This window comes from Tetrao urogallus (assembly GCF_951394365.1).
Source record: "Tetrao urogallus genome assembly, chromosome: 7".
Classification (NCBI taxonomy): domain Eukaryota; kingdom Metazoa; phylum Chordata; class Aves; order Galliformes; family Phasianidae; genus Tetrao; species Tetrao urogallus.
Genome location: NC_136820.1, coordinates 17,403,221 through 17,419,328, shown reverse-complemented (window position 1 = coordinate 17,419,328; position 16,108 = coordinate 17,403,221). Strand labels below are relative to the sequence as shown.

The 16,108-nt window shown below is 36.2% G+C and overlaps 1 protein-coding gene across 1 annotated transcript in view; it reads right to left on the bottom strand.

The window, feature by feature from the left end:
• Positions 1–16,108, bottom strand: part of TBC1D5 (TBC1 domain family member 5) — a gene marked incomplete at both ends in the record, with an annotated part of 172,926 nt that overhangs the window by 142,328 nt on the left and 14,490 nt on the right. The window contains one exon of the mRNA XM_079538284.1: positions 1,952–2,018. Within this exon, the coding sequence (XP_079394410.1) occupies positions 1,952–2,018 (67 nt within the window). The remainder of the gene's footprint in view (positions 1–1,951; positions 2,019–16,108) is intronic.

Sequence of the window (16,108 nt, the reverse complement as noted above, 5' to 3'; positions counted from 1 at the left end):
CAATACGCAAAGCAAAAGCTGTGCCTGCAAGGAAAGAAAATATGGAATTCATTCACTTCTTCCCATCGGCAGGCAGATGTTCAGCCATTTCCAGGAAAGCAGGGCTTCATTGCATCTAATGGTTACTTGGGAAGATAAACACCATAACTGCAAACGTCCTCGACTTTTCCTCTTTTCTCCCAGTTTTATTGCTCAGTATGATGCCATATGGTGTGAAATATCCCTTTGGTCAGCTTGGGTCAGCTGTCCTGGCTGTGTACCCTCCCAGATCCTCGTGCACACCCAGATCCTTGCTGGCAGGGCAGCATGAGAAACAGAAAAGTCCTTGGCTCTATGAAAGCACTGCTCAGCAACAACTAAAACATCCCAGTGTAATCAGCACTGTTTTCATCACAAATCCAGAACACAGCAATGTTTGAGACATAAAGAAAATTAACTCTCTCCTAGTCAAAACCAGCACATGGTCGCTGTATGTGTATAGGCTTTGGATCTGAAGAGCACAGAAATATTGTCAGTGGAATTTTTGACCCCACTTTTTAAATTAAATTGTATGCTGCATAAGTTAGAGAATACAATACAAGACAAAACTGAGTAAGGCAGAACCCTGAAATGGATCTGCTAACACAATATTCTTAAAATGGACATCCTAACGGTCCCCAAAGGGTTTTTATCATACAAACTAGGTTTCATCAGAACAGAAAACAGAACCACGGACTTACTAGCATACAGAAAATTGCAAGGATTTGGTTCCACTGGCCAAAAGCATCCCTGCAGGCACATCCTTTTGTCTAACCTTGCTCTCAGCCCAGAAGTTTTGTCTGGGTGTCTGAATTGCAGCAAGCTCTTTGCGTTCCATCTGGGTCATCATGAGAATTCTTTCTTTTTAACATCCTCAATGAAAGCCTGCTTTCTCCCTGCTTTGTCAGCAATCTGTCACCAGTCTGCAACAAGTTCTCAACTTCTGTCCCCACTGGTCATCCCAACCTGAGGACTGCTCATACTGAGCACAGCTTGGTGGCCTAGGAGCATGCTATATTCCTATCTAGCCATAGCCAGGACAAGGCAAACAGGCAAGTTCCCCCTGCCTGCCCCATCCCCTTGAAGTACAAGTTACAACAGACTACAAACAGAGAAATAAATAGAGGCCAATCATCACAGTTTACTTCAGTGAATACAAAATAATATGATGGTAGGCTTGCTTTATTTTCCCATGCTTCAGCATTGAAATCAGATGCAGTAATTCTAGTTAGCACAAATCTTACTATTAATTATCAGTCACAAGGACAAAGATTTAGCATTTGTAGCAGAGGCAGTATTTTGCTGGCTGAAAGATGAAACTACAGATCTGCCAATTACGTTGCTTTGCTTTCAAGTACAAGACATCCTCCAGTACTTATCCAAGCAAGACTCAAGCTTACTGACAGTGCTGTGCAAAGCTGCTCAGTACTATACTTCTTTAACTGGTATTTACTACTAACGGAATTGAAAGATTAGTCCCAGAATTTAAGAAATCTTATGGTTTTGTTTTATATTTTAATTGTAGTAACCAACAAATAGAGTTCCATTTTGCCTGCAAATGCAGTTACTTTTGAGAAAATCAGAAAGGTGACCCTGATCACTTAAAAATTTCAGCATTTAGCTTCTATTAACTTAGGTGAGAATTTCTACTTTACTGCATACCTTAGAGAAAAAAGTATTTAGGCTTTCAGATGTCCAAAATTTTCCTCAGTTGAATATTTTGAAAAAAAGTCTCAAAAAATAATAATCTAGAAAACAAGTTTTTCAGATAATTCTTAATTAAATCCTTCATCTTCAGTCTACTAACTGTTGCAATTTAGGTTGTACAATAATCTTGAAAGATACAGACCTGCTTTTTTGCTTTAAATAGGTTATGTTGCTTATTACATTCAAGCTTATTAAAATTAGAAAATTAGTATAACAAATTACCAACCTGTAAGAAATAAATGTTCCAGCAGAATCTGAGGTGTGCTGTGTGCTTCCATTCTCATTCGATCCTCCTAATACAAAATAGAAGTGAGAAGCCTTTGTTATAACACAGATCATGATAATAAATAATACAATAAGTGTTACAATCGATTTTACTGCACATGCTAATTTTAGTTTATGACAAAACTTACTTAGTCAAAGCTCAGTTTTGCACCTTCAAATTCTTACAGCTGGCAACTGAAACAACTGGCCAGTATATTCAATTTGGAGCCTGACTGTTCTGGCAATCTAAGACTTAATATTACTGCAAGTTTCATTCGAGGCCCTTCTCAACTTACTAAATACAATTTTACTAGAATAAAGCCAAAGAACTATACCATATAAATAGATGACTATGATTTTACAAAGAATGTAAAAGTTCATCTATATTGTGAAAAATGTTGAGCTGACTGTGTAACAGCAGTATTTTTTTTTTCATAGCAGATGTTCAAAGTTTCTCTGAAATTACCTAAGTAATATGTCTGTAAAACATCTGGTTTTATGTCTTGAGACATAAAAGCATACATAGCAGAGTGAAACAGAGAAAGCAAGCACTAGGAGTCCTTCTTCTATGTGATAAGTGCTTCTACTGAAGGATTATTAAAAGCCAGAAGAAATCTTCTATTTTTCAAATAAAATTTATTCATGCTCTGTTTCATACTATTTACTGTTGCATAACTTGTCATGCAGCTTAATAATTCTTCTATGTCTTTGTGTATTTCCTTAATGCATTTATAGATAGCATCAGGCACCTTTACAGGCTCTGTTCTGCTTACTGATACCAACTTCTTTCTGTCTTTTCCTTCAAAGCAAAATGGATACAATAAGACGCTGTATTTCTAGCAGACCAAACTGCAAAACTATCAGCCGCAAGTCCAGAAAGAGAATTATATTCAGTATGATGCTTCTGTTTGTAGATGAGGCAGAGACTTGAGTGGATAAATAATAAAAGCCATTAAGAACCATCACAAGAACTGTGAACAAGTCTTGTTTCACCTCTCCTAAGTCTTTGGAGAGTGACAGAACTTGGTGGATAAAGCAGAATTAGATTCCTAGGACAAGATGGAAAGAAAAGCATATGGACCCTTTTCTCAGGTGACAAGTGGTGGAACACAATAAATGGTCTCAGGTTGCACCAGGGGAAGTTTACACTGGACCTTAGGAAGAATTTTTTCAGAGAGAGGGCTGGAAGGGGCTGACCAGTGAATTCCTGTCCCCGGAGTTATTTAAGAGATATGTGAATGTGGAACTAATGTTTAGTGATGAGTCTTGTTAGGTCAGGTTGATAGTTTGACCTGCTTAGTCTATGAAAATAACTGTCTTTATGTTCTCTTTATGCTTATGGCCTGATTCTACCTTGGCAAAGAATGTAGTGTACAGAGATGGTACCTATTGTGGCAAATTTTCCAATAAAAACAGTTAAGTTGTGAAAATCAAAATTACTCAGTTTGTTTTTGATGATCAACTTTCAAAATCAAAGTAAAAACCCATGTGCCATGAAAATATGTCCCTCAAAAGAACGTGTCCCCAGTGAAATCTCAGATTTCTGTATTTTAGTGGCAGGGTTGTGTGAAAGTGTTTGTTTGTTTAAGTGTGAAATAGGAAATGATTACTTGGATCCAGATTTGTAATTAGTAATTCAAGAATGACCATTCAGAAACTTAACATCTAGCATTTTATAAAGTATGAAGTGCCAATTCCTCCCTTCACTCTTCACTCATTTTGAATCAACAAACCATTGGAAAAAAAAATCTTCTTCCACTATTGTTACAAAACATACTCTGCTATGATGAGAAAAGAATATTTTATGACATGAGGTCCAGAAGAGAAACAGAGAAGAGCCTGGGAAATTCATCTATGGAACTGATAAGAACACATACATTTATTTCTGGGAGTTTGGCTACATTCTCGTGCTCTGTTATTCAGATTATAGTTCTGGAAGGTTCAAAATTCAAAAGGGAAAAATCAGACTGAAAAGGAAGCTCATTCACAATGCTATGTTTATATGCTAAAAAAGATCTTTTTGAACATAAGAATGGCAACAAGATCTTCTTCCTACTTCAATACTATCACAAAAAATTCAAGGCCTTTATCATCTTTCTGCAATACCATTTGTCCTGCCCAAAGGATCAACTAGTGAAGAAAAGTAGATTTTCAGTAAAAAATATTTTCTTTCATCAGGACGCAACAGGACGCAACAACATCTGTGGTCTGATATCTACTAAGACTTAAAAGACATGGCTGCAGTCAGCTGTCCTTCACAAACAACTCTATATGTATCATTCTTTATTCTGAAACATTCTTTCAGAAAAAAACCCCAATAATTTCCCTTCTGTAAATGACCACTTCAATACTTCAGCATTCTTAATGGTACACCTGGCATTAATAAATATCATTCATACAAGTTACTGTTGTTTTTTTTCTGAGAGCCACATTTGCTGTTCCATACTGTCATTAGTAGCAGCTATCAAAACTGTCCAGGACTATGTACTTCCAGCACTCTCAGAAACATGAATTAGTGAAATGGCCTTCCCCCCCCCCTTATTTCATTCTCTTTAAGAGAAATATTTCTGTTAATAATATCTTGACAGATGATTCAATGCCTTTTGTTAAAACTGCTAAAAATGATAACACAAAGTGGAAAGTACTCATTAACTTAAAAAGATTTCTTAAATTTCACCTACTGGTATCTGAAAGACTTTCCAGCAAATCCTGGTAAGCGTTTAGTCAACAATTAATAAGAGCAATTGGACACGTATTTCACTAATGACAATAAGCTGTGGGAGTCCATGCCCTAGATCACCTCTCCTCAGGAAAGTTCCAGTTATCCTAGTGTTTGAAAGGTCTGGTAGACTCCGGATGGAATTCAGAGGTCATGTGCATCTGCAGTGATAATGATTCAACTTTCTAGTCAAATTAGGGTATATACTTAAGAGTTATGAATACAAGGTTCATGATTCTCATAACTGAATTTGTGGTCTCCTTTAGAAACATTAATTGATTCTGGATCATATTAATCTTTAGATCCCAAGCCTCAAAAATGGAAAAGGCTAGACTGAAAAAAACAAAAAAAGATGCTCTCTACCAATCCTGTCCCAAACATCCCAAGAAGGATTCTGAACTCAAATGCAATAGCTGGAGAAACAAAACAAAACAAAACAAAACAAAACAAAACAAAACAAAACAACAACAAAAAAAAAACAACCAACCCAAAAAAACCAATCCCAACAAACTAAATTAAATCTTATTGCACTTACAGAAGAAAGGGAGTGGAAATATCCAGTTTTATAGGCAGCACTTGTATCAAAGTAAGGAAGGCTACAGTGCCCAGCTTTCCAACCCAAGTCATTGGGCTTTACTGCGATAATGAAACAAGGCAGTTCCTTCAAAGGGACTGAATACATTCTGAGTATCTTTCTTACTGCTGATCTAACTGGAGAAACTCCTTTCCCTGGAAACGAATACTCTTTCTGCTGGAAAAAAATCAATTCTATTGCTGTATTTTAGTTGACTTTGCTTTTAGATGGAGACTCAGGGCTAAAGGGAGTTGGTACTTAGGTGGCTAGGAGCTGAAACTACTGGACACAGCTGGAAGCTGTTTCAAAAGAAATTAGCATAACTAGAAATTGATGCTTTTAATAAAAAAGAACATTTCAAAAGTAATCTTCTTTGGATTTCAGAGATGCACGGATAAGGAGTTGTAAATTATATGTTTATTACAGTACTAGATTCACGCAGAACACATCGGTTTGTCACCTGCAGTAACTTCTTCTCTAAGAACATTTGAGACTGTAGACATAAAATAGATGAAACATACTATAGATGTAGCATACTATTTTGTATTTTTATCTTTAACAAACTGTAATATAACCTCACTCCAAAAAAAAACCTTTGTTAAGGTGCTGCACATAGTTTCTGCTTCTGGCAATAAGAAGCATTGTAGAGCCACTAATTTTGAGAGCAGGAAGAGGCAATGGGTATATAGCAGGCACAATGAGCACCTTAAGCTTACACTAGTGCTCAGTGAGTGGAAAAGCATGTGAAGAACCATTGGGGATCACAAGTTGCTCAATCATCTCCTTCAATAAGGAATCAGCTCTGAAAACAGCTGTCTTACATAAGATACAAAAATCCAGTACAGGATTCCTCATAGAGAAGACCATGGAAACAGATAACAACCAAAGGTCCAAGACAAGAAGCTTAACTGAAATTCCTTTACTCCACGGATGTACTTTTAACATTTAAAAAAGAATCAGAATCCAAATTCTTGTCTTTTTAAACTATGTATCATTTTTTGATATGAAAAAAATGTCTTTTCTCTATATGTATCGGTGTGTACACACATGCACGACTACTTGTGGGTATACAGCATGTTTCTATTTATATAGCAATAAACTATTTACTAATCTTATGTCAACTATGAAAGGGTTTTATGGCTGTCAGCTTAGGAATTGGTGATAAAAGTGATCCCACTTAGGAAATCAAACTGTGCATTCCCCTGCTCACAAGTATCAAAATGGATATAGATCACTTTGCTGACACGTTTGCACTCTGCTTAATATTTTCTTTGTATTCTAATCTAAGGTCTTCTTTAAAAATGGTATTTAATAATTGTGAAAATTCAAGTTCTAGTTGATATAAAATACCCAATCATTAATGTGGTGTTTCATGATTAAAGACAAGGAAAATTTTAACACAAATACATGCTTGCAGTCTAAGGTTGTCAGTTCTTACAACATGACTTCCAAATTCCACTCTATATTCATTTTCAGATATTTAAAGCTTAATAATTTAATGATTTATCCAATTTTAATTTATACTTTCAAAACCACTTTGAACAATCTGAGGTGCCACTGGAGATCATAACAGTGGTCCTGGTTAAGTCAAATAATAATTATAGCGCTTTCACTTTAAAGATGAGATTATTTTTAATTATTGAGTGAAGTACTTGAGGTACCATACTTATATAATTACGCTACTCATTAAATGGTTATTGAAAGCTGAAATGTAATTTTAATGACAGCTACCTATTTTTCTTTGCACACTTTATAGATGACAGATCAGTCAGGAATTCTACTTTGCTCAAAAAATCCTTGCAGCTGCACCGCTTCTTTCAGGTGCAAAACAATTAAGCTGTGCTTATTTTAAAACTTTAAACATTTTTTTTTCTCCCTAGATGATGTTTATGTGATATATAGAAACTAGTAAAAACAGAAGAATAATGTATGGGTATTTTTTACTTCTTCACGAAAGCACCAAAATTCGAATCCTAATCTATATAAATTTCAAGCAATATCCCTGAAAAACTAGTGACAATACAAATATGGAAGAATAATTTTAGTCAAAATGTGTTTCTCACATAATGCAAACAAAAAAAAAAAATTGCTTAACAGATTGCAGACCTTTATTGTGAGTATAAAGGGGTAATCAACATACAATAAGCATTTTACTATGCATTAAAACTATATATAATGCCACGAGACTCCTTTTCCTTTTTGTAACATCAAGGTTCACAACTCTACAAACATAAAATTCCTTCGTACTATTTACTCCACAGATACATATTCATCAAAGTGATCTGCATAAAATTTATTCTAATATGTAGGAAGCTTTGACAATTGACAACACAGAGTTTTAGTCTCAGAAACGAGCACCTAAAGAAATACACTGTATTTTAATTCTTTATATGCAGTGTCTCAAATTCAACATAACTGTCCATTGTTCCAAAGGTCACTATCTTCTTCAATTTAAGCCTTCCTTTTTCACAATGAAAACCAAACAGAAGAGTAAATTTGTTTCATTAACAATATTAAAGCAAAGATTTCTGAGTTTGCTGTATGGGGAAAAGGCAATAAAGTTTTGAAGAGGGAAAAACTGCTTTGTTCCTTCAATCCCCTAGTTGAAATTAATTATAGCAAATGTTTATGAAAACATCTGTTCCATACAGTTATAAATTCTTAATTTTAGCACGGGCGATTCCAGGCTCCTCTATTATTTTGAAAGAGAGCAGTCTGACAATTGAAGGGTTTACAAAAGAAGAGACAATTTGCATTTCGACTGCACCAAATCTGCAGTTTGTAAAGTCTTCAGGATCTCCGCAGCGAAATAAAATAAAATAAAATAAATACAAGATAAGTAAGACTGAAGCTTTCTGATTCAGGTCCATTGGAGAGACCAGAATGGCAGTAGAAGAAATAAAAAGAAAAAGGGAAGTAATACCCCAAACATAAGGTAAATTAAGATTTAGCTACATAAACTCGCTCTTTGAAAAGTAAAATGTAGCGAAGCTATTGATTTCTCTGTCCCGTCTTTTGATAGATCTCCTGGCAATAAAGAAGCGACGCACACGGCATTGCTGCATGGCGTCAATAGAGGGTGCTGCAGAGTTTAGGATGATTCAGTCTCCGCTGAACTCCGGAGCTCAATCGCTTGTACGACAAACCCTGCACAGCAGCGATCTTCCGGACTTTTTACATAACACCCCTGCAACTACAGTGTTAAACTCAATTTGCACCAAATAAGCTTTTAAAATGATTAAATGGAGCAAGCTTGAAGCAGTGCACAGAAACTGAAAATAATGCCTTCAGCTAAAGAATTAAGTGCACTGCACTTCTGATATTTATAAAATAATTATTAGGTTGGAAAGTTGAAGAACATTTCAGTCTGAGCAAGTTCCTGAAGTTTTGCAAAACAAACACAACGCAATTTGGTGAGTAGCCTTTCAGATGCAAACTTGACTCTCTGCCCCTTCTTTCAAATTCATTTAGCAATACGTAAAAACTTCCAATGTGCACGGTGCCTGCTACATAATTTTTTTTTTTTTGTTACCATTTCAGTTCTAACTAATGTGCCCTAAAATATTTGCTAGGAATTGAATAAAAAAATGATACACTGTGCTAGTTAGCAGATCTTGCTGATAATCAGCTGCAGGACTTTATGATCAGAAGTACAAATGTCTAAATGTCTTACATGGGGAAATATTTCATTTGATTACCCTTAGATATAAGTATGAAAAACATACACTTAGCATTAACAGTGTTTTTTCCCTCTCCAAGCTTATGCAAGTTAGGAAAGGAACACAAACACAAAACACAATGGAGTACCCGCGCATATGCTAATTTTGCAATAGTGAAAGCTGGTGACATTTGAAAGTAAGCACACAACGCTGACACAAAGGTGCAAAATCAAAGCCTGTTTTAGCCCTACAGAAAGGCAGCAGAGCTGTTGAACAATATGATAGGCAGACACACTGGTTTGCTGTTACGAACAAAAACTTACAGAGATAAGAAGAATATGTTGTATTGCATGTTGCTCCAGCCCAGTCAATTCTGGTGTCTTTTGAATCGCTGATTTACGATTTACGACAATCAAGTGGCATCTACTATGATCTCTGCATATCAAATCACAATTGCCTATGCGTATACGCTTACACAAGTGAACTTTGCGTATTCTCCAGGCAAAAGCTCTATTTGAAATAATTTTATCAACGCACTTCAGTCCAAATTAAGACATGCAAAAATAAGAGGGTTTCCATTCTAAATGAAACTGATTCCGAGTGTTCACAAATCTTGATACCAGCCCTGTCATTAGGTTAGCCTCCACGTTTGCATACCCCTTTTTCAAATGCAAAATGTGTGTGTGAAAAAGAGTGGATGGGAAAGTGTATATAAACCTCCAGTTGACTGATTTCAAAATCAGAGTGTAGCATCGGTGTTTAAGGAATGTAGTTCCTTGCAGCTCAATTTAAAATAGCAATAAATATGTTCAAAACACTTATTTATTACATTTTGTTTCCTGATTAAGTGTCTAAGCTTCTGTAATTACTAAAATAGGCTGAACTATCCACTGCATTCTAAACTAGAACAGTAAAATACATAGAAAAGGGAATTTTACTCTAATACCACTGAAGTAATTCATAAGAATGCCTGATAAGAGTTGTCAGGTGATTGTTAAGTACTAATACCTTAAACAATTTACATCCAGAGGTGCTTTAACATAATCTCTTTAAGCACAATGGGAAGGGCAAATCTAAGTGTGATACAAACTCTTCAGGAAATGCACGTAGCAGGGAAAAAGAGCTTTACTTCCCATTCAATAGGAAATACAAAATACTAGCTTATATAAGCAAATGCAACTTCCACTGCAGTCAATAAGCATTTAGCCCAGTAATGCCTGAACTGAATTTGTTACCAGCAGCAATTAGACTGGTTAAAGAAAAAAAAAATAATCCACAGGATAAGGTAGAACATGATTCTTCTAACATTTTTTCAGTCTTTCGTTTTTTGCAGTGCAGACCTGTCCTTGGTCTAAGCGCCCAATTATTATGCTCAATTCTATTCACAGGCTCTGTACTGCAGTCTGTATCTGCTACCTAATGTTGCTGATCATTTACAATATATAACCCAAACAAGCTCCTAGGTCACCATCAAATGTGACAAATACTATAATGCAGTGTGTTAAATGTGTGGTTGAAGTGGATGCCTTAATAAATAATATAATGTCTAACTTCAATAAATTCTTTATGAGCATATACCGAAAACAAAATAGCAAACAGCAGATCTAGCAAAACAGACGATAGAGTAATATATACAAGTAGAGACAAGTACCACAATTAGACTTTGCACAGAAAGAAAAATCTTAGAAGTAGTCTGGAATCATTGCTAGGAACTTATAATCCATGATATATAAGTGCAGAGTGACTTATCACTTGCATCCAGAAGAATTTAGCTAATTTTAACTTATAAACAGCCTAAAAGGCCTTTGAGCTATAAATTGCAATAATCTAAAGATGGCAAGAGGCAATAAACATGAGTTAATGACTCAGCATCCTCCTGAGATAGCACTGGTCATACAGCTTTGCTTAATCTTAGACATGCACAATCAGTGTAAAAAGGTGGTCTCCAGAGACCATTTAAACTGACAATAAGAAAAACATACCACCTCTTTATATGTTTGAAGGCTACTATTGTCCTTAATTTACTTCAATTACATCCTATTTTTAACCCTGTTTGTATCTTATAGATAAATGTAATCTGTCTGTTTAGGATAATAAGCAAGCATAGTTTGATTTTCATACTCAAAAGCGAAATGCATAATCCAGTGAGTCTAGGAAAAAAACAGAGCTGAGAAAGATGGAGTAGAAGTTTCTGAACACTGCTGTTTTGCCAAGATTAAATGATAGCATAAGACAAACGAGAAGGGATTAAGTGCTCTTTTATTGAAACAGAATTGCCCTTTCAACCAGAAGCCAGCTTTTCATCTGAAAAGAATACGTTTATCAGGAGGAAAGCCAGTCTGGCTAGGAAGCCACATGGCAGTAACATGCAGCCTCACCTCCTGCACTTGATCAGAGGCTTTCATGATGGACAGGACCAGAGGTTAAAAAAAAAAAAACAGGAAGAATTCTTGTTTCTCTGCAGCTTCCTATTAAAGGAAGCTACGGTATAACAGCTTGGAAAATTCAGGTATACGAGGAATTAAAATCAGAGGAGCTGCTTAGCATCCATGGAGGGACTGGCACTATCCCCAAGAGTCAGCATTTCAGCTTTTGGTTTCAGCTCTGAGGAAGAGAAAACAGATCTGAAATTTGACATTAGGAAGTTGTCAGAGAGATGCAGGCAATGCGTTAACATTTCTCAAACGCTGCGATCTTATGAATACTCCATATGAAGTGGGGAAAGGCCCATGGTGGAAACAGCCAGTTCCAAAGCCACCTAGAGCCACACGGAGGCACTGAGGCACTGCTCTGCTGCCTTCTCTCTAACACAGCTCCATTTTGCACTGCTTGAAGCAGCAGGAGGGCTCCAGGACTCTGATACCAGCTGTTGCACTCTTCTCAAGGCTCCCACACAATTGCTTCAGTCACTTCAGTAGGCCCAACAGGCTAATATGGATTTCTTACACACATAAAAAAAAGTAAAGGGATTACCAATGGTTTAATTCGAAGATGAATGTGACACCTTGGAAATTCATATGGTTTTTACTTCATTACCTACCTATCATTTGTAACATAACAGAAAGCACATTTTTTTCACCTTTTTAGAAACCTATTGTGCAAATGATTTTGAAGAAGCAACACAGTCTTTAGTTAAAGTTTAATGTTATGTGGGCAAAACTTAAAGGAGATGTTCCATCAATAACAAACTGTAGACATAAGACACTTGTAGTTCACAGTTAGAAAAATAAAAATAAAAATATTAGGATACTTTCACCCTATCATAGCATCAATACAAGGCACACTTGAGGAAAACAGCCTGAAGAAAGCCAGCAAACTGCAGACAAAAAACACTGCCTCACAGCTTTAAATATTCAACCCTGAAAGAGACATTCCGGATGGAATAGCCTTTAACCCAATCCAATCAGCTGTGTAGGAGGAACCTGCACCAAAAAAGGACATCTGAGCCTAAAACCACCTGGCTTTGTATAACATGGCTGCATAAGATGATGTCAGGAAGCTCTTGGCTCCTAATACAAGGCTATCTAAGTAAGGTTGCTAATACTCAGAATACATTATGTGTCCAGTAGACACATACTTCAGGAGACTCTAAAATGAAACAGGACTCTACATTTTTTATAAATTTTGCTAGTGGAGAAAAATACCACAGAACTGTATAAAGGAAGTACTGAGCTAGAGCTTTTAAACTGTCAAATCAAAATATGCCAAAACATAATGAAAACACTAGATGTTAATCAAAATTCTTTTAAATCATGCCTTAGTTAATTGGAGAGCACCAACTGTGTACTTTGCTGGTGCAAAAGCAGATGCATTTTGTAAATGACAGATCCGGAGAAACTTGAAGAGCAAAGATATATATGCATTAGCAGCAAGCTCTAGATGTCTAACAGATGAAAGTCCACAGCAACGTCAGAATATAAAAATACATCTCAGTGACAAGCAGAATGACAAAACGTTTCTATTCACTATAATGTAGGGTAGGCTGTAGAATAACAGTCCCACTGCTGTAGGTATTGAGAAAAATTCCCCATAAAACTTTTCCAGGCAGAAGTATAAAACACATCATGGGACAGATTTCCATTCTTCTTTCTTACCCTCCTGTGAGGCCAATGACTAGGTAAAGCCCCGGGGGAGGGCTTCAAAGTGGAACCAAGGATGCAAGTACAAAGTATTCGGAGATACAAGCATTACAAGACTTCAAAATTAGATCAGTATAACTGGATTTTTCTTGTTGACTACAATTTTACTCAAGTTTTCTAAAAGGTTGATGATTATTTTACACAATAATAGGACAAATGTTTAGGAGCAGTCAGTTTTTCTAGATAGTCATACCAGCTCACTAAGACAGAAAACACACCACGTCTATTAGCCAAAGTGATAACAGCCTGAGTGCAAAATGAACACGTCACCAAGCAGATGGTCACACTAACTATCTGACACTGGATTTTTTGACCAAGCACCAAATAAGGAAAATGAGACAAGATGTGATTCAGGTATTTACTTCATACTAAGTCATAAAAGCAACAGAAGAGAGCAACAGCACAGTCCTGAGGGACAACACATTCTAAATTAGTTTTACTTTTTCTTCAGCTTTCCCTTTCCAAATTAGGGATTTGGTGGTGATTTGCTATATTGGATAACAGAGTAGGTACCTTTCTGTACAACCACAGAGACAAGAAGCTCTCGTACAAAAACTGACTCTTAATCATAAAGCCCTATGTTCTCATCATGGTTGACACTGTTACCTCCAAGTGTCCAGAAAGCAGAGACCTCAACTGATGTGAAACTAACAAGTCACTCAGGCGTATCCAAAGGGTCCTTAGACTTGGAAGATCGAGTGCAGAATTTACACGCAGTGAACATCAAATTTAAGACAATCGTTGTCTTACCTGAGCTGTACAGATGCTGTCTGAAAGTACTACACACCGTGACTGCAGGTTGTAAGGCAGAGTAAGAAAGGATGTATGTCTGAATAAGTTTTCCATTTCCACTCATTGGAATGACAGCGAATAAAGAAGACGAAAATTACAGCATGTGAATACTAGTGTAATTACTGAATAGTTCCCCACATAATTATGCAAAACAGATCTATCCATAAGTTAATGTAGCCATTTTCTTTTTTAAACAGAATTTTCATGCCATCCATCAGTCACTCCAAAACACAAACCTTAGATGACTTCAGCACACAGTATGTACTCATTTGGTCTGTAATATAAGCAACGCATGTGAGTAGAAATAAAGGTTTAATGAAACAAAATAACATACTCCACTAGGGAAAACACATTTTGCCCAAAGAAAAACCTAATGTAAATAAGTGGTATTTGATAAATACAGCCCCAAAGGTTATTTGTGTACTGAAAGAATATAAATATTGTAGGTGATGTAGATTTTTCTTATTTGACTACAAGCATTAATTGCTTTCTAAATACAATAATATTATTTCCTTTCAAACTGTGAGGTCTCATTTCTTTTACTGCAACACGTAACCAATTACCTAACAAAAGTGTTTACATTAATCACAATGACTCTATATTTTAGTTTTTATACCACTAATTTTATTTTTGCTTAGAACTGAATTCCCTCAGGCATTCTTTCATGCCAACTGTTAATTTCTATCAGTGATAAAGTTCCCTTAAGCTTCTTTTAACATCTACTGGACATGACCTCATAAAATTTAATGCCATTCATTAACCCCAAGCACTTAACTTTACACAGTAATGTCAGGCATCTGACTTTTCAGTACATGAGAAATCCAAGCGGGAACTGTTTGAGAGATACAAATTACCAGTCACTTTAGTAGTAGAAAGGATAACAATGAACAATATAAATGGGTGGCTCAAGACTTTTGGAAATGTATAGTTATTAAGATGCCCTCTATCTAGAATTATATAACACTTGCACAAACAGGGCAAAGCCTACAAAAAGGTATTTTTTGCTTGTGCATTAACTAAAATTCAGAGCTGAGGCTGAATGCCAGGTTTTTAACACTGGCTGAAGTAGGTAGGATCTGTAGGTGTGTTTTCTTGTGTGCCCAATAGCCTTCAGGAATTCCAAAAGAGCCCAGTTGCCAGGACCACCTTGCATTATGAAAGGCAACACACCAGGAAGACTGGGGGTGAGGTAGAAGAAGCAAACTTTTTTCAAAGTGCTTCTCCCTTCCTTTCTACAAGAGCCTTGCCTAGGTTTAGCTTCAAACTGGTGGCTTTTTGTTGGATTTTGGTTATGTACCAAGAAAGATTTCCAAGGGACAGCACTGTTTTTATTTTCCCTAAGATGCACAGATGGGTGATGTCTGCTTAACTCATTTAACCATATTTCCCAGTGGCTTCACACATGTTGGATAAAATGTGGAAAATTCTAGAGGTGAATGAAAAATACGTAGTAACAATTTTATGGCTTCTCTTGAGCCATTCAAGGACATTCCTCATGGGGAGTGGAAACTGAATGACAGTCTGTCAAGGTCCTGAGTGTAAAAAGGGCACATTGTTAGGGAAAAAAAAAAAGAAAAAAGAAAAAAAAAGTGTTATATTTTTTATTTCTGTTGGCTCAAGAGATATCTAGGCATGCTCTGTGAAATAGGACAGTGCTACACAGCTAGAAACATGGTCCATCAGAGTTCCAGACAGCAATCTGCTTATTCATCTCTGTTGCACGAAATCCCTCTCTGCTGCCCCCCTCCCCATGGCTATATACAGTGCTCATTTTTTCTTGATGTCACAGCCTGTTAACATTCTGAGTTAAGCAGTTTATGGTGTTGGAGTATTTCTATATAAATTGTACAGGGTAGCTATAAATTGCTTCATGAGAACCCACACTAGAATCGATTCTGATGTCTCTAAGTGCTACAATTTTATTTTTTATTTTTCTTTTTAAGCAGCAAAATGAGCCAGTTTTCAGAACTAAACAGTAGCTCCTGAATTTACTGATCGGAACTGGAAAATATATTCCCTACTACTCTATAAATGTGAACAGCTGAAAGTCTTTTTGCTCAACCTTTATTTCCACAGAAAGGTACATGTAAGCAAAAGACAAGTATTAGAGAACAGAGTTTTTCACATGTGAACAATGATAATCTCTGGTACCAACCCCATCTTAAATTTCTCAGAATGACTATTTTAGCTATAAAACATACCCAACTAAAATCTACAGTCGGTACATACCTCATAA